The 19,981-nt window shown below is 37.2% G+C and overlaps 1 protein-coding gene across 1 annotated transcript; it reads right to left on the bottom strand.

The window, feature by feature from the left end:
- LOC104089663 (cystathionine gamma-synthase 1, chloroplastic-like) lies at positions 1-6,081 on the bottom strand. The gene is made up of 11 exons (XM_009594606.4): positions 5,322-6,081; positions 4,782-4,885; positions 4,211-4,284; positions 3,953-4,121; positions 3,378-3,437; positions 3,082-3,285; positions 2,900-2,986; positions 1,924-2,031; positions 1,005-1,100; positions 800-918; positions 1-300 (listed from the first exon to the last, which is right to left on the bottom strand). Exons 1-11 carry the CDS (start codon positions 5,836-5,838, stop codon positions 177-179), a joined length of 1,662 nt encoding a protein of 553 aa, XP_009592901.1. The 5' UTR covers positions 5,839-6,081; the 3' UTR covers positions 1-176.
- Positions 6,082-19,981: the final 13,900 nt, after the last annotated feature.

The following is a 19,981-nucleotide window of genomic DNA, read 5'->3' as shown; positions in this document are numbered from 1 at the left end:
TAACAATAGTAATATCCCACTTTCACATTAGATTGGATCATCTGCTGAATGATCCTTTCACCACATTCTGTCAATTGAGGAAGCGAGAAAAACATTTAGAGATGAAAACGTTCAAAGCTAGGGGAACAAAAAGGATCACATAGGAAACAATAAAATTAGGTTGCAGGTAAGACGGTCTATATGGCCTCCAGAGCCTGAAGAATATCAGCTTTCAAGTCTTCAAAGTCTTCCACTCCAAAGCTGAATCGAACCAAGTTGTCCAAGATCCCATACTTTGCTCTATCTGACTGGCTAAGATCCCTGTTTTCAAAATGATAAAGAAAGTTTATCCACATTATCCAAGTCCGATAATTTGTTTTGGTTTCTTTAAGAATGTTTTTCCCAAGAGTCATTTGATCCAACATGCTGGACAAAGGCAGATTCAGGATTTGAACCTGATGGGTTCAATTTTTAAGGTTCTTAGCACTGAACTCATTGTACCTTTGAAATTATGATTTCAAATTTAATATTTGCTGAAATTTTAGTGGCTTTTTACGCATATATCGATGTTGTTCAACACTGGGTACAGTTGAACCTATTGAGTAAAGGCCTCATCCGCCTCTAACGGTGGATAGCTTATACATCCAACTAATAAAACCACATTACTGTTAGCACCTTCTAGTATATCAATCCTTGGTGTCACATTTATTGGATATCCAGAGTCTCCATAAACATGCTTTGTCAAGCCCCGGAAAAGGGACAAAGGAAAAGGGACAAAGGAAAAAGGACATTGCCAGCCATATACAGAAAATCGACATACCAGTAAGACATTATTGCTGGTTGATCCACAATGCTCTCGCAGCCTCCAAAAGATGGAGCAATATAAGGAATTTTCAGAGCATCAATGAATTTTGCAGTAGTCAGCAGATCCCCATCAACCTAATTAATAATATAACCTTCGGATTAACCATCCAGAATATAGGACTTAACAAGCATAAATTTGGAATACATTGTAAAATACAGACCTCAAAGCTGACCACACCACCAAAACCAGTCATTTGTTTCTTTGCCAGCTGATGTTCTGGATGACTCTGTAAGCCTGGATAATAGACACATCTCACCTGCAACTCAATTTTCTTAGATATGATAGCAGTTGGAGCATGGAACAAAGAACTGTGAAGCAAAGAAAAAAATACAAGGCAACCACAACACACAGATGTACAGCTAAATATTTATGGTATAGACAAAACATGGAATATAAGCAAAAAAATAAGAGGCAAGCAACTTTGAGCCAAACAGAAAGGAAAAAACGAGTTTTAAGAAAAACTGGCAAGAAGAAATCCTTTATCAACACTGACCGGTTTTTCTTATCCTCTTTATTCATTTATCTTTAGTTTCCTCTGTTCTCTTTGCAATTGTTTGTGTATTTTGCCACGGAATGAAACCAGCCAAGTTGCATTTACAGTGAAAGAGCATCATCTTGGTTAACAAAAGAAGTGAAAAAGTAAATCAGAATCACCCCATCCCGCAAAAGAAATGAAGTTTTGTGATACTAGCCGCAGGATCTTAAGGTGCAAAAGAGGAGACAAACTTCCAGTTTACCCGGCCTTGCTACAACTAACAAATAAAGGAAGAAAACAGGAGACTGGAACTTCTGCAGTGGCCACTTTCCATATCTCAATTATCTTTCACACACTTTTAAGGTCAAATTAGCTACATACAACCTACAAAAATAGACTATGATGTGTGTCTATTAGGCTCCCCCTGTTGCAAATTATTATATCAATACACATTAAATAGAAGCTTGTTTATTTCCTCAAAGATACACTTCTCTTAAATTCTTTTATTTTTTCCCTTGAGAATTAGTTTAGGCAGTTGTACTCTGCTACAAATGTCGAATCCAAACCATGCCCAACTGACATAATTACTGAGCGCTTAGAATACCTTGGGATGAGCCTCTAAAATTTCGGCTATCCTTTGCGCAGTTGAGTTCTGTTGCTGTACACGAAGATGCAGCGTCTTCATACCTCTGATGATCAAATACGCAGCATTCTGATACATGGGAGAAAACCGAATCAAGCTTCAACAAAATACAAGCTAAAACTGAGCCAATACATATCTTTCATCCTTTATACACAATGCCATAATACCACAACTACTATCTAGAGTCCATTTAAAAGAAAAATGCAATTTCCCATCCCAAGGATTAATTCTCCTTTAAAATAGTGAGGGTTTCAGGATGAATACTAAAGGGTTATCCAATTCGGAGGCACATGGAATTGAAGATTAGATTGGATAAATTTCATTTGGACCTTAATCTTGCATACCAGACAGGCCCATATAGCATAAAATGCCTGTGAAATAAGCTAAGTTGCTCGGACTCGGGTATCCGATACGGGCACAGATCCTGAGTGCCGGATTCGACAAAATCTAAATTTTAAGATTCGGGGGTGCGGATCCAGATATGGAAACGGATGCGGAGATTCGGCTAAAAAATTCAAAATTATAAAAAAATAGAGCCATAAAGAGAAAAAGAAAGCCATTCAAGGCCTTCCACCAACTCTCCATCTATATCGCTGCTACTGTCTACCAGAAGTCCGAACTCTGAATACGACCCCCTGAATTCTTGGTTTTTTTGAAACACAAAGCAGCAAATATGAGACAAAAGTACTACAATATTGAAGGTATGTCATTTTTCATATTTTAAATCTGTTTTATTTTTAGTTTTGAGAAATCAAATCTCAATCCCCCCCAAATTTGTCGATGGACTCAGGTCAAAGTATCCAAAGTTAGTTGACCGAATCCGGAACGTATCCCGCTCCCGCTCCCGTCCCGTGTCGAGACGGGTGCGACACCAAAAATGAAGAGTCTGCGCAACTTGGGAAATAACTCGAGCAAGACTTCAATCAAGACTACTCACCGGATTGATAGCACCGCCCAGGATATGATGCAAGTTACGAACTACTGAAACTAACTTATCAGGTCCACTAATGCAACCTGCAAGAACCTGCAACAAATGCAATAGCATAGCATCAGTCTGACGAATTTTAGTTGTGCATAGTAGTTTGAATTGCTATAAACATCATTTTGACGCCACCATACATCGTTGTGGCCACCAATATATTTTGTTGCAGAGTGCACAACGAGGTCAGCCCCTAGAGCAAGGGCCTTTTGGTTAAGAGGAGTTGCAAACGTCCCATCTATGCAAACCAATGCTCCATTTTCATGGCAAAGCTTTGATACCAGCTCAATGTCAACACATCTCAGAAATGGATTTGTTGGAGACTCGGTAAAGAAAAGAGTCACCTGTACCGGACAATGTTCCAGTCATTGGGGATATCTTCAGTTATTCCACAAATATAATTCAAAACAGTTAATGCAATAAGCAGCATACTGACTTTCTTCTGCTTTAGGACCGACTCTAGAGCTCCAATATCAGCTGGGTCAATGACTGTGGCCTGTACTCATAAAGGAAAAGAGACTATCACTACACAGCATAAAGGTGCGAACCATTTCAGACTTGGATATATAAATTATTCATTAGAAGAAAAAAAAAGTTATAGCCCAATGATTCAGTCAAGAGCTGTTTCCGGAGAGAAAACAACAACAACGAACACAGTGTAATCCCATAAATGGGGTCTGGGAGGGTAGTGTGGACGCAGACCTTACCCTACCTTATAAAATTTAGAGAGGTTATTTCCGATAGACCCTCGGCTCAAGGAACAGTGGAGATAAGGCAACAAGTAGCAAACAATAGTAACAACAATATATTAAGGTAACGGGCACGAATGACACAGTAAATTTCCGGAGAGACTTTCATGGAAATTTGAATTTATTTCTACCGTTTATTTTTATGAGTACAGCTAAGCCAACTTCTCAGTTTTGAATTCAATTTTCTTCTTGTGTCAAGAAATCTTGGCATACACTATGCTTCAAACTTCAAGCATCTTAAACATGTGGAATAGTTAAATACCGTGATTCCCATTTTAGGCAATATTGTCTCAATAAATATCCGGGTCTTTCTGTAGCAATCTGTTGTTGTAACAATATGTCCACCAGCAGGAACCAATGCCAACAACATTACAGTACTCGCACACATTCCAGATGCCATTAACAAGGTTGATTCAGCACCCTCCAGTGCACTGTTGCAGTAGAAATAATGCATTACCACTTAGCTATCAAACACAAAAGAAACGGAGAAGGGAAAGGAAAATCCTCTTAATTAACTCACCTTATCTTCTCCTCTGCAACAACAGTAGTGGGGTTTCCATAGCGACCATACTCAAAACTTGCATGTCTTTTCTCCTGCAAAAGTATCGTATATAGAAATCAAACCAAAAATTCAATTCAGCTAAACCCAAAAGCAGAGGCAGCTTTATGGGTTCAAGTTCGGGATTCTACCACCACACATCTGATTTATTGGCTTCGAAATCAATTGTTTGTACTTATTTAGTAAATTTTTCAACACTTGGGTCCGAGCCAAAACTACTGGGTTCAAGATGAACCCATATTTTACCCACTACATCAGCCCGTGCCCAAAAGATTATGTTCTTGGCATTCTCTATTAGCAAATACAACGATACACTAGTACAATATTACTTATCACCAAAAACAAATTATACACTACTATAATATTTCACATGAGCTAACTATTGACCAGAACATCACTTGCCTTCCCTAACTGATACGGCACACCTTTTCTGGTGTAAACTCTACACTGGACTTACCTAGTGAACCTATTTCATAGGTCATACACCACAAAGAAGTAAAGGCACTAGAGCAAATGCAAGAATAGCAAATACCTTGAAATCAATGAGCTCAGAAGTCTTCTTGAAGAAATAAGCAGACGTATTAACCACTGGAGTAGTTATTGCATCAGTAACAATACCACGTCCTAACCTCTCACCTGTGAAAAAACAAATCAGGTTATCAAAAAACAAAAAGAATCAACAAATCAATCAGCTACGCCTCAATCCCTATATCCCCTCTTTTCCAATCTTATAAGAGCCCGTTTGAGTTAGCTAATTAAAAGTAGCTGATAACGAATAGAGTTCAAAAAGCAGGCAGATTGTGGTTTGAATCCCTCTCTTTCCGTTGATGACTTGATTTTTTTAAATGTGGTTTCTTTCTTTCTTAAACCTCGTGTCTAGCCAAACTGCTTCAAACTGATAATAAGCATTTGTGTAAAAGAAACGCTGATAAGCACTACAGCAGTATCTAGTATATATAATCAGAAATATTCAGAGTAAATCCACAAAACCAAGGCATAACACAAAATAGAGACAAAATTAGACGCACGACTTTCTACAAAATACAAAACTAGAAGAGCATTAAAAGTATACCGGCATGTATAGCGATACTTCCATCAGAACTCAAAAACGAAGAATATTTTCCGCGTGTCAACTCCTCAATCTGTACATTTCGATCATCACAAGCCGGATTTTCATTTTCCACCACTACCGTCACCTCCTCCTCATCAACAGGAGCAACGGCAGCAGCGGCGGCGGCTGAGGCATCAACGGCCTTAGCCGCCGCCGGAGTGAAGTCAGGAGAACCGCGGTTGTTCGACCAGGAAGCCGCAACGACTTGTGCAACGCCGATGTTGCTGCAGTTTCGACGAGCTTTGACGCTCAGTTGCCGCACGAAGTTTGGCGGAAACCTAAGGATCAGAGAAGACATGCCACCGTGAATCGACGATCCGTGATTTAACGAGTTTGCCTTACCGGAGAAACGGACGCCGGAGGAGTTTTTTGGAACGTCGTTGTGACGTGGAACGCCGCCGGCGGAGAAGTCGGCGTCGGAACGGCATTCGAAGGATGGAAATGCCCTAGCTGCAGCTGCACAGCTTGAAACGGCCATTGGATTTGTGATGAATTTGAGGGTTAAAAGTGTGATTTCACCGGCGGCGCCCTCTGCCTTCTCTAAAAGAAAATGAGAGAGGAGATTTTAGTTCAGAGAATCAATCACCAATTACTAATCACGCGAAAAAAAGAAAAGGAATGAGATCCCAGCGAGTTGAGATATGTCCTTTTTTATAGTTAAGGGATTTGGACGGAACCGGAAAATGCCGATTATAAGCCCTACAATGACTCGAAAGTCAATAGTCAAAGACTCAAATCATACCACAGTGTTTAGAGCACAATTGTTGAGTATGTGGATTGATTCTCTACGTCTCCTTTTTTTTTTTTTTTTTTGGGTCCAACTTGAGCTGATGTATAATTATTTATCCTTCCTAATTTATGTTGCATATTTTTTTTAGTATGTTCCCAACTAAAAAAATGTCATTATTGTATATTTAAGAACAATTTAGCATTAAATTTTTTATTTATAGCTATATAAATTTATATGGCCTGCTTCGGATTACAATTTTATAAATTTGTACGTTATCAAATAATGCCACATAAATTGAGACATTAGGAGTCTAAAACAATGTCACAAATTATAGAATTTTGTGCCCAATCAAATAACCTATATAAATTAAGACAGGAGGAGTCTAAACCAATGCCACAAATTTTAAAAATTTGTATTGTCAAACAATGCCAAATAAATTAAGATAGGAGGAGTCTAAAAGTTTACTCCCTCCATCCAAGTTTACTTGTCCACTATTGACTTGGTACACCCCTTAAAAAATAATAAATAACATGATAATTTTACTATATCACCTATAATTATTACTATTGAAAAACTAACTTTGATTGTTATAAATAAAAATATTTGTAAATAATAAGGGTATATTAGGTAGAAAATAATAAATTATCCATTGATTTTTTAAACTGGCAAGTAAAAGTACACATTTATTTTTAGTATAGTGGACAAGTAAACTTAGACGAAGGGAGTAGAATGATATGTTTATACACTGATAATATATGCCCAAAGTTACATATGTATACCACTAACGATTTTCTTAGTAAGAATAGAATTTCTTCGCCCTTAACTAGAGGTTTTATGTTTGAACTATATAAATGTTAAAAATCTTGGTATGAAGTGTTATTCCCCTTTAATAGGCCTTACACAGATACCATGACGATAATGTGAAGGTGAGTATAAAATACCTCCCACCATATAATTGATTATATATGTCTTAAAATGATGTTAGTTCCACTTAATATAAGAATATGGGGTAATAGTCGTTCACAAAATATTAAGAGCTCATTCGGATTGGTTGAATTTAAGTATTTTTTAAGCATCAAGTGTTGAAAAGAAGATTTTAAGTGTTGAAACTTATTTTATGAATAAGTAGTTATACGTTTTGAATATTTTTCTTCGAAATAGTATTCTTGCTTATTTCGATATTCCTCGATACAGAAGAAAGTTCTCGGGTATTATTAAATATGAGACTACAGAAACACATGTAGTCATCAAAAAAAGAGGATTTGGACATTAACAGATGGATGCTATAAATTCCTCTGAAGAATCATAAAATACCGTGCGGCCATACAATTATCACGACTTGAAATCTCAACCACGGGACTGTGATGGCGCCTAACATCTGCTTGCTAGGCAAGCCAACTCTAGTACAATAACAACAACATACCCAGTATTATCCCACACCTTGGGGTCTGGGGAGGGTAATGTGTACGCAGACCTTACCCCTACCTTGTGAGGATAGAGAGGTTATTTTCAATAGACCATCGGCTCAAGAAAGCATAAGCACCACAATAATGAAAATATAGACAAGAAGGGATAGTACCAAAAAGTCATATAAAAGCAGAATAAAAACAGCAAGACAGTAAGGTGATCAACAATAAAAGAAAATAACGGTTAGTCATAAAAACCTACTACCAACAGAAAGCGAGACTGTGCGTCAATACTACTGTTATGAATATTCTAGACTGCCTATTCTACTACCATAATCCTCAACCTCCATACCTTCCTATTAAGGGTCATGTCCTCGGTCAACTGAAGTTGTGCCATATCTTGCCTAATCATCTCTCCCCACCTCTTCTTAGGTCTACCTCTACCTCTTTGTAAGCCCTCCAATGTCAACCTCTAACACCTCCTCATTGGGGCGTCTATGCTCCTCCTCCTCACATGACCAAACCACCTAAGTCGCGCTTCCCGCATCTTATCCTCAATAGGGGCTACACCTACCTTGTCACGAATAACCTCATTTCTAATCCTATCTAACCTGGTGTGCCTGCACATCCATCTCAACTTGAAACCTTTAGATTCCAAGGTCTGCCTTCATATCTCTAACTACGCATTCACACCGTCTCGCGTCTCATCGATCAATACAATATCATCTGCAAATAGCATACACCACGACACCTCCATTTGGATGTGGCACGTCAGTACGTCCATCACCAGAGCAAACAAAAAAGGGCTGAGTGCCTACCTCTGATGTAACCCCATCATAACCGAAAAATGGTCCGAGTCCCCACCCACCGTCCTCACTCGGGTCTTTACTCCATCATGTATGTCCTTAATTAACCTAACATAAGCAACAGGTACACCTCTAGCCTCTAAACATCACCATAAAACTTCCCTCAAAACTTTATCGTACGCCTTTTCTAAGTCGATGAACACCATATGCAAGTCATTCTTTCTTTCCCTATATTGCTCCATCAATCTCCTAACAAGGTGGATGGCTTCTGTAGTCGAACGCCCCGGTATAAACCCAAACTGGTTCTCGGAAAGAGACACACTCCTTCTCACCCTTAGCTCTACCACTCTCTCCCAGACTTTCATAGTATGGCTAAGCAGCTTGATACCCGGATAGTTATTGCAACTTTGGATATCACCCTTGTTCTTGTATACAGGAACCATCGCGCTCCACCTCCACTTTTCAGGCATCTTCTTCGTTCTAAAAATGACATTAAATAACCTAGTGAGCCACTCCAAGCCTGCCTTGCCCGCACTCTTCCAAAACTCCACTGGAATTTCATCCGGCCCGGTCGCTTTACCTCTACTCATCTTACGTATAGCCCCCTCAACTTCATCAACTCTAATCTGCCTACAATACCCCAAGTCACAGTGACTCCTGGGTGTTCCAAATCACACAGTACAATACTCATATCCCCATCCTCGTTCACGAGACTATGGAAGAAGGTCTGCCATCTCCGACGGATAAGCCCCTCATCTAACAAAACTCTACATTCATCGTCCTTGATGCACTTCACTTGGTCCAAGTCACGCGCCTTTCTTTCTCGCGCCTTGGCCAACCTGAACAACCTCTTATCCCCACCTCGTCCCCTCGAGTTCCGCATACAAACGACTAAAAGCTACATTCTTTGTCGCCGTAACTGCTAGCTTTGCCTCTTTCTTAGCCAACTTATAATGCTCCTTATTCGCCCTCTTCTCCTCCTCGTCTACACTTTTCACTAGTTTCAGATACACTGCTTTCTTGGTTTTCATTTTTCCTTGCACCTCTCCATTCCACCACCAGTCTCCCTTGTGATCACCGGAGTAACCCTTTGAGAACTCTAATATCTCTCTCGTGGCTTGCCTAACCACATAATCAATTTTAACAATTTAAAAATAAAGGATTAAGAATATAAGTTGAAATACTCTGTAACATAAAAATCTAAAACCAATGCAGTCTGGTCTACACCCAGAAATTGGTGTCATAAGTACATGAGCTGCTAAAAGTACTACAGACAAGGTCTGAATAAAAATACAATTGTCGGAAAAAAATAAACAGTAATAGAGATAAGAAGGGGACTTCAGGGTCTGTCAGCGTTGTGCAGCTCTACCTCAAGTCTCTGGATAATTACAGTCTGAGCAAGCCTCCACTAAACGCCACTGGGACCAACACCAGAATCTGCACAAGAAATATAGAAGTGCGGTATGACTACAAGTTGTTTAACGGGCGGGCTGGGACGGGCTGGACACAAAAAAAATCATCCCGTCCGTTTAACATTGCGGGCTGTTAGCGGGCTGTACTTTTTCGGAGTTTTTTTTGTCCGTCCGGGTTCGGACTTAGCGGGTTGTTAGCGGGCCGTGAATTTTTATTTTTATTTTTAAAGTAAATTTTATTTTTCTTATTCAATGTTATTGATACTTAAGTGTTTGCAAATTTTTAAGGCTTAGAATTAAACTTTGAAGTTTAAAATTTGAAATTTAAAATTTGAATTTTATAATGTTAAAATTAAAATTTGAAAGTAAGTGGCTACAAAAAATTATTTAATAAGACCTATATGTAAGGATCAAGCTCCGAAGACTTTCATTTGATATTTTTATTGAATAATATATAATACTTCAAATTAAGTTGTAAGTTCTTTTTGATTTTGTTATTTTTGAACTTGCAAATTATAAGTTTACAACAATTATAAAAAACAAATAGTACATCACATGTTTTGTATCATTTTTGTAAGTTCATCCATGTCAACATGAGGTTCTTGGTTTCCGGCATTGGTTGAATCAGAACCATAAACCATTATATCTCCAATTTTTTGTTCCTCCGCTTCATCTACCTCGTCACGTCCTTGATTTTGTCATTCTGATCTTATCCAATCTCTGAAGCACACTAGAATTTCCAAAGCGTTGCTACCCAATGAATGACGGGTATCTCCTAGTTGCTGCCTTGCTTGGCTAAATGCGCTCTCTGATGCGACTGTTGAAATCGACACATTTAGCACGTCTCGAGCCATGGCCGAAAGAACAGGAAATTGATTTGAGTTGCTCCTCCACCAACCCAGTGGTAGAAATTCCTTTGAGCGGGGCTCTGCTGACTTTTGCAAGTAGAATTGAAGTTCATCAATATTCCTGCTACTGGTTTGTTGATGCTCCCCTATTGTAGACCAAATCAAATAATCTTCAACACCATCATTATCATCCAAAGCACTGGTCCCAGATGTTGAAACTGAACTTGAAGGAATATTTGCATCTACAGCAGAAGAAGCATCAACAATGTTAGCATAATAATTATATAATATTTTTAAATATTTGTGTAGATCATAAATACAAGTGTCAATATCAGGAGTTTCAGTTGGTCTAATATCCATATAAGAATATAAAGCAGTGATTAATTGGAGACAAGTGGCCATTTTGATAGAAGGGTTTAAAATAGCACCAATTAGGTAAATAGGGGAAATTGGGTAAAAATATTTTTTAAACTTATCTAGCATAGATTCAACAACAGAAGTATATCCTTCTTTCTTCTTCAAATTATCTAGTAAAAGAGAAATTTCAGCAATATGAACTAAACTATTTGCAATATTAGGATAATAAGCTTCAGAAAACTCAAGTGTAGCCACATAAATTTTTTGTAAAAACTTTACAACATCTTCAATGACATCCCAAGTTCTAGATGTTAACAAACGGCTAGGATCGGTACAATGAGAATTAGCAACTTCAGTTATAGGCATTCTATATTTATAATAATATTTTAAGAATAAATAAGTATAATTCCACCTAGTAACTATTTCTTCAGGCATGAGTCTTGGTTTTAGTCCATAGTGTAGACATTTTTCTTTAAATGCATTTAATCTAGCACTTCTATTATTTCCTTGAATTACACCAACAACTCTTCTAACTAAAGTGATATCATCTCTAAATAATTCAAGGCCACTCTTCACAATCAAATTATAAATATGACATGCACATCTAACATGAAATATTTCAGGAAGTAGTGGGTGTAGATGCAATTTTAATATTGTAATAGCAGCATTGTTGTTAGAAGCACACACACAAAACTTTTTCTGCAAGATTATAAAATATAGCAACTTCATGGATAGTATTACTTATAAATGCACCAGTATGACTTTGATCTTCATCATATTTAAAAGCAATAATACGTTTTTGCATACAAAAATTACCATCTATCCAATGACATGTAACAGTCAAATAATCATTACCATTTACAGCATGACCAATATCAGAAGTAAGAGAAATTCTACAAGAAAGACTGGCAAACAAATAACGTATATATGTCTGATATTGTCCGAAAAGCCTAAAGATATCAACTCTACAAGTACTTCTAGGAATACCTTTAAATAAAGGGTTATAAATTCTTTGAATATAAGTAATAAGATATGGTGAAGCAGCAAAACTAAAAGGTAAACAACCTAAAATAATCATTTTAGTTAATTCTTTCCGATCTTTCTTAATATCGTATTTACCCATTAAACCTCCAGTACCCGGGTTAAGTTTTTGTTGTCCATCTTCCTCATCTACTCCCCAATCAAGAGGGTGGTTGTCTACTATGTGCTTACGAAGTTGACCCATTTCCCCTCCCTTACCGGTCTCATGTTTATAAATATCCTTACAAATTCTACATCTTACATAATTTTTATCTTCTTCGAGTCTGTCAAAAAAATTCCAACACTTACTTCTTAATCTTCGATTCTTCTTAATAGGGAGGGGAGGCCTACTTGTATTACCATGACTTCCACCCCTAATATTTTGAGTTTGACTAGTATTACCAGGTGTAGCTGGTGGTGTTTCAAGATTATCAAGTGATGGAAATGGAATATCATCTAAATTATCATCTAAATCATCATCTATACCATAATTTTCTTGAAGTCCCTCATAATCTACATTTAAATTTTCACGTTAACTTTCAAAAATATGTGTAAAGCTACTAGAAGAACAAGCATCACCTCTTGATCTTTTGAAAGTTTTCTTACTACCACCTCTACTAGTGCACGTTTTTTTGGCTGCTCTAAATATATCCATTATGTAAATTAAATTAATAATTGTAAATAATAAAATAAATGTACACCAAAGAAGAGAAAGATATAGAACGAGTGTACCGGGATTCCGGATGCCGCACTAAATTTGATATCAAAAATCAAACTTCAATTGATAGATCGATACTTGATAGTTGATACTTGATACCACACTTCACTTGAATACTTGATATTTGATAATAATAATTTTGTAATGGCTAAACTAAATATTTGATGAAACTTGAAATAATAAGTAATTGAGAATTTAAGAACAATAATCAATAATATCAAGAGAGAATTAGAGTAGTAAGAGAGTGAATTGTGAGGAAAAATGAAGAAGAAGTGGGGTTATTTATAGTTTTTAAAAGTTTAAAATTATAATTTATCAAATACTAGGGATGTGGAGGTTATTTTCTTAAGAGGGTAGGCCGAAATGGCTATTTCTGCAAAACAAAGGCCGTTGGCCAACAGTCATATTTGAATTTGACTGTTGGCAACGGTAAAAAAAAAAAACATTTTTTTTTAAATGTTAAAAATCGGGCTGAACCGGGCTGTAGCCCGTTAACAACCCGTTAACGGGCTTAGCGGGTTCCGGTGCACCGGTATTAAAAAATTGTTCGTTTGAAACCCGCTCCCCGCCCAACCCATCCCAGCTCGCCCCCCACGCTACAGTACCGGGCTGAACCGGGTTGTAAATGGGTCAGCCCGGCCCGATTAATAGGTATAACTACAACCGATCTCATGTACTCCGTAAGTGCCAAGCCTAACCTCGACGGAGTAGTGACGAGGTTATAACAAGGCACTCACTATAAACCTGTATGAGTATAAGTAAAAATAATAGCAAAATAGAAAAACAACAATTAGCATGAAAACCAGAAGAGAAAACACATTACAAAGGGCCCCAGCATATCATTTATGCTCAAATTCACAATACAATACGTATACGGAACCAGCAGGTAAGAAAAATCATAATATATATCTTCTCTGTTGCAGCGCGCAACTCAATCCACATATTTATATATATTAATGCTATTATGGTGTACAATCTGATCCCATATACAATATCAATATCTGTTGTGACGTGCAGCCCGATCCCAAATACAATATCAATTTTCTTTGCGGTGTGCAACACGATTCCAAATATTACATTAATATCGTTGCGGCGTGCGATCCGATCCCAAACATCAAATCAATATCTGTTGCAACACGCAACCCAATCCAAATATATATATATATATATGTTTGTATATATATATATATATATATATATATATATATATATAGAGAGAGAGAGAGAGAGAGAGAGAGAGTAATACAACAAAAAAATACGGCGTAGCTCACAACATACGGAAAAAGAGCCAAAATAAGTAAATACTCTAATACAAACCAATATGACAAACTGAAGTGAAATAGAAACAAGTGACGGCAAGTAGACAATTAAAGGCATAGAACAAGTAAAAACTGACAACAAATAAAAGCATGGATGCATGGAACATGTAGAAAATGAAGGCATGTAGATATTAGGACATGCATTTAATATATAAAGATCAGTAAAAATAAAGGCATGACATGAATAATAACACGGAGTAAAAGAAGGTATGATATAGTTAAAATACACAACTAAGAAGGTATGATTAGGCTAGTTAATGCAGCCCCACTCACTTAGGCTCAGTTTTCAGAAATGTTTTTAAGAGAGTTTGTTCCTCAGACCCTTCGAGATTTATGGTGCACAAAGTTTAAGCAGCTGCATCAGGGGTCTATGTCAGTGTCAGAGTATGCTATCAGATTAAGTGAGTTGTCCCGATATGAACCTACCTTGGTTTCTACAGTCAGAGAGAGAGAGTCCGCAGATTCATCGAGGGGCTCGGTTATGGTCTTAGGTTCAGCATGGCTTGAGATTTGGAGACGGATACTCCATTTCAACAGGTAGTTGATATCGCTCGGAGGTTAGAGGGTATGCGGGGCCAAGAGAGGGAGGACAAAAGGCCTCGAGATTCTAGAGGATATAGTGGTGCCCGTGTTTCGGTTGCAGGCCGTCATGACAGAGGCTATGTGAGTCGCCCAGTTTATTTAGCACTTCCAGCTACTAGAAATACTCCGGCTATTCCGGGGTCTCAGGTTACCCATTATGCTCAGCCACTTTCTAGTGCACCTCCTGCACGGGGTGCCTTTAGCAGTCAGTCTAGCCGACCAGGCTAGAGTTAGTTTCAGCAACCATGCCCACCAAGAGTTTGTTTTAAGTATGGTGATACCAGACATATGGAGAGGGACTTCCCGAGACTCAAGAGGAGTGCACCTCAACAGACTACACAGGATCCACGGATTTCACACGGTCCACAAGGTTCTCAGGCCATGGTTGCTGCTCCAGTTACCGCTCCACCTGCACCATCAACTAGGGGTGGAGGTCAGGCGGGTAGAGGCCATCCTAGATGGGGATACTAGGCTTGTTTCTATGCTTTTCTTGGTAGGACGGAGGTAGTTGCATTGGATTCTATCATCACAGGTATGGTTCCGCTCTATCATAGGGATGTATCAGTTTTATTTGATCCGGGTTTCACTTATTCATATATGTCATCTTACTTTGCTCCGTATTTAGATATATCTCGTGATTCTATGAGTGCTCTTTTATATGTGTCCACAACTCTTTTATATGTGTCCACATTTGTGGGAGATTCTATCATTGCAGGCTGCGTTTATCGATCGTGTTTAGTCAATTGTGGTTAGATACGAGTAGTTTGGATGCAGATTCTAGAGGAAAGGTCCTGGTAGAGCTCTGAGTTGACTGCGGAGTGAGGTACATGTCGTGGTTAACTTTAACTTAAGGGATTAAGACTTGTTTGCCTATTTGCTACGTGTTTAAATGTGTGGGTACAACATATATGGGAGGTGATGAGTACTTATGCGTTATTATTGGGTTAAAGCATGCGAGTGGGACTTGTTTCGTTGTAATTTATTGCCTTCTTTAATTATGATATCCATGCTTAGCTTAGTTGATTACTTACTTGATCGCTCTTTCCGTATTTATGGACTAATTGTGATGGTTGAGTATTTTTGAAAGTTGAGGTTTGGTATTTTGGAATCATTATTGATGTAAGGATTATTCTTGATTATTCTATCTCCCAATTTTTTCATATTTATTAATACATTGTAAGGGAGAGTGTTAAAGCACAGAGAGTGATGTCGTGTCATTTACTGCTTCATTTATTGATTAATACATAGTGAGGAAGAGTGTTAAAGTACGAAGGGTGATGCCATGCTGTATTTATCGTTTCATTGAGAGGTTGAGAGTAAAAGCACGAAGGGTGCTACCGTGCCATTATTATTATTTTAATGGTGAGGTTGAGAGTAAAAGTACGGTGGGTGATGCCATGACATTTTTATTCATTATATTTATCCGTTTTCATTGGTTGAGGATTTATTTGACTGCCTTATGTTGTCATTCATATTGTAATTATCGTATCTTGTTCCCCATTTGCATGTCCCCTCCTAATTTTACATATTAATTCTTTATTTGTTACTATGTTGCACTTATATCTTCGTTTGTACTGGTTAAATTATGTGAGTGTCCTGTCATAGCCTCGTCACTACCTCGTCGAGGTTAGGCTCGACACTTACGGAGTACATTTGGTCGGTTGTACTCATACTACACTCTGCACTTCTTGTACAGATTTTGGTACTGGTCCCAACTATACGTGAGGTGCATCAACTCGGATTGGCATATTTGGAGACTCGAGGTAGATCTGTTGGCGTCAGCAGACCTTGAAGTTCCCTTCCCTCTTTCCTTATTTATTATTCATTTCATTCGAAACAGTTGTATTTATTTCAGACTCTATTTGTAGAACTTTTAGTAGCTCGTGCATTGTGACTTAAGATCCAGGATTGTACTTAGATAATTTTGGTTGTTTTACCTTTTCGCACATCATTTCAGCTTTATTTCAGTTTAAATGGGTTTAATTACTTGAAATATTTAAAATGACAAATGATTTACTCTAACATTGGCTTGCCTAGCGAGTGAAATGTTAGGCGCAATCACGATCCCGAAGGTAGGAATTCCGGGTCGTGATATTGCAAGTGTAAGCAATGACAAAATTATTTATATAGTTTTCAAAATGTAAAAAATTGTCAGAGTATTTTTATGATTTGTGACTGATTTTGCTTTCATAGCAGTAATACTAATTATAGTTTCCTCATTAACTTTAAGTTTTACATTTATAGTATGCGATTGATAAAAAATTTATGTCTAAAAAAAAAAAAGAAACACGCATGATCTTAAATTCTTGGATTTGAGTGAACATGGTGGTACTTTACGAACTATTGATTGAAATTTCTAGATGTCACCTTCATATTAGTTCAAAACAAATGTAATAATAATTAAAGAAAAGGAAGCTCATGAGTGATTCGAAAAGCCAATTTGGTATTGTTGATCCATCGGGCACTGTTAGCTATCACTGAAAACTATGCTAGATCAACTATAAAAATATATTCCATATTATGGCCTAGTTTTCTTTCTCTCTCTTTACAAATGGTACTCGTAATAAATGGTTTGTAGCCAAATCTTTGACGTTTTCTTTAAATAATATTATAAGATGTCACCGCTAATATTCCCAAGGGAGGGGACAGAGGGTAGCAAATCTAAGACCCCATTAAGCATATGCACACGGCTAGGCAAGGAAGTTGGTAGAACACAATATGGTATCCTTCCCTCAAAGAATTCCCCACCTTGCTCTTGGGTGACTCGAACTCACAACCTCTTGGTTGGAAGTGGGGGTGTTTACCATCAGAGCAACCCACCTTGTCTCGTAGAACACAATACGAGACACTAAAATAAATCAATCATTTGCTAGCTAGTGCTTAGACACGTTTGAATGTGGAATATCTAAAAGGAGATTCACAAAATCAGAAGGAGCAATTTGATGCTAGTGAGTTGTAAGTGGCCATAATTTTAATTAGTTAATTATATTATGTTGTTAACATGTATTCTTACGTATAGAAATGATTCTTTATTTATGGGACAAACACATAATTAATCTTTTTACTTTTTAGATGATAGTGAGATTTAAATTCAAGACGTCTTGTCTACTCTTATACTAATCGAATTGTGTGATCCTTTCGTCTAAGATGTTATGTTGTAGGAGAGAGACACTACATAATATTTTAATTACTTAATTATACTGCTCTTGAGAAGCAATTAGATAGCCAGTCCTTTTGTATCATTAAACGCTATTATCAATTCTTAAGTTTGACTAGTACTATAACTTTCTAATTGGGAATAAGAAGTCCAATATTTCCTTATCTTGTTAGGCTTTTCCAGAAATTTTTCAATGGTTGTCCATGGAGCATTTAATGGAGTTTATTTAAGTTTATTATTTTACATATATAGGTAAAAAAAAAATCAAAAGAAAATCGTTAATGTTAGAGCCCACTCATTCTCGGTCGTTACTCAGCTGATGAAAAAATGAAGCAGATGAAGGATTATGGAATTGGTTACGCGTATACTCCCATACTCGAAAACCCAAAACACCTTTTGTTTTTACTGCGTCGGACTTGAGGCAGTAACAATCGTGAAAACAAAGATCTTGGCACCAGCGAGCTTGAGAAGAATCGATGGCAGTTAGGTCGGAGCTTAAAGGATCCAATTTTTGTATCAATTACAATTGATAAATGTAATTATGTTAGGTAATTAAATAGGAACCTCATTAATAGTGGTAATAAAGTTTATAATTAGAGGAAAAATTATGCGACTCATCAAATATTTACACTGTATTTATAATCCGTAGCTATACTTTCAGCAAATTTACTATTCGTAGCTATATTTGAATTTTATAGCAAATCCATGAAATAGGAGATTAATTATTTTGAACTGAAATAAGATAACAACAAGCTTTTGTAGTTTAGTTGGTTCGAGCGTCCACTTAGTTATGAGTTCGACTCTCAACAAAAATATTTTATTTTCCTATATTTTTGTATTTCGCCTTAGTTGTATTCGTTACGCGAACAAATACAATCGATACATGTTGTATCCTTTGTATACACCCCTATATACAGTTGATACAAGTTGTACCATTTGTATGCACCCTTGTATATACATATTGTATTCGCTGCACAAATGAATATAATTGCGCGAACGAATACAGTTGATACACGTTGTACACTACTAAAAATCTGCGTAAAAATGTCCGAAAAAACCGACAAAACTCGGTTGGTAATGCCCAATAATCGTCCAAAACGCGACCATTTACGTATGGTCGGTATTTTGAAGGTCGGTAGAGCATACCGACCAAAGTCGATTGGAAATTACCGATCAACTTCTGTCGGTATGCTCTACACGATCATCTAATAATTTAATTGAATTACCGACCAATATTGGTCGAAATGTTATTTTAATAATTTAATTTTACCGACCAATGTTGGGCGGTGTTCTAAATTTAATAATTTTAAAAAATAAATTAATCTATAATATTTTATATACCGACCAACGTTGGTCAATGTCGCACCCCATTTTCTCGCGAAAGCGGATTTCGACATGTGACAACTCTTTTGAATGGGTATTAAAAGAAAAGAGTCGCCACCTAATGATTTTTAAGGTGCGTTAAGGCACCTATTTGCGAATAACTCTGTTAGACTAGTCTGTGCCACCAAAGAACGGGTAAGGGCTCAAATTACCTCAAAGAAAAGGTGTTAGGCACTCTTCGAGGTCCACAATTGTGGTTCCCGGTCGAAGTTTAAACTATGTGGATTGGATAATTAAGCTAGATGATTAAATAAAAAAAATAAAGATGTAGAAGTTGAAAGCTCCATTATAACATAAGAATTAACTATATGGCTAATTGATACAACTCTTAAAAAATCACAAGGAGTACATTTGTGTTGATCTATGACTAATAACTAAATGCGAACAACAAGCGTATAAAAAAAGGGGGGTCCTAAGTTTTTTTTTAGCCTAAAGGATCATTCCGTACAACATAAATAATACTTCGCAACTCCCTTGAGGTAGAGGTTGCCATATTATTCAGCGGGCACAGACTATCATCTCTTGCTACCCAATTACTATGTTGAAGTTATTACTTAAAGGCACTCTAATTTAATTCTAAACCGTATCCTATGCGTGCACTACCCGTTCCATGCCTATGGTCCAGGAGGCTTTGGACTCACTGTTAGGTGGTTCTAACTTTACTTAGATTGCTCAAAATGATAAAATTAGGCGACATTCAAAACAGGAAGGACTACACACAATAACAATGAAAGGCTCAAGTTAACCTCCACACATAAGCACAAAAGCACGCGATCAGATTTCTGGTTAGACAATTTTTAGACGCATTAGAATCATTAGGTCCTATAGGCATGATTTCTATATGATTCTAATTCCAGTATTATACGGGCAGTGCTGCAGTTTC

The sequence above is a fragment of the Nicotiana tomentosiformis genome, chromosome 9 (assembly GCF_000390325.3).
Source record: "Nicotiana tomentosiformis chromosome 9, ASM39032v3, whole genome shotgun sequence".
Lineage (NCBI taxonomy): Eukaryota > Viridiplantae > Streptophyta > Magnoliopsida > Solanales > Solanaceae > Nicotiana > Nicotiana tomentosiformis.
This window is presented reverse-complemented; position numbering and strand designations above follow the sequence as displayed.

Coding starts and splice junctions, on each gene's coding strand:
- LOC104089663 (XM_009594606.4), bottom strand. CDS start 5,838: ATGGCCGTTTCAAGCTGTGCAGCTGCAGCTAGGGCATTTCCATCCTTC. Junction 4,122..4,210: donor GTTGCAGAGGAGAAGATAAG/GTGAGTTAATTA, acceptor CTACTGCAACAG/TGCACTGGAGGGTGCTGAAT. Junction 2,032..2,899: donor TGGGCGGTGCTATCAATCCG/GTGAGTAGTCTT, acceptor CCCATGTATCAG/AATGCTGCGTATTTGATCAT.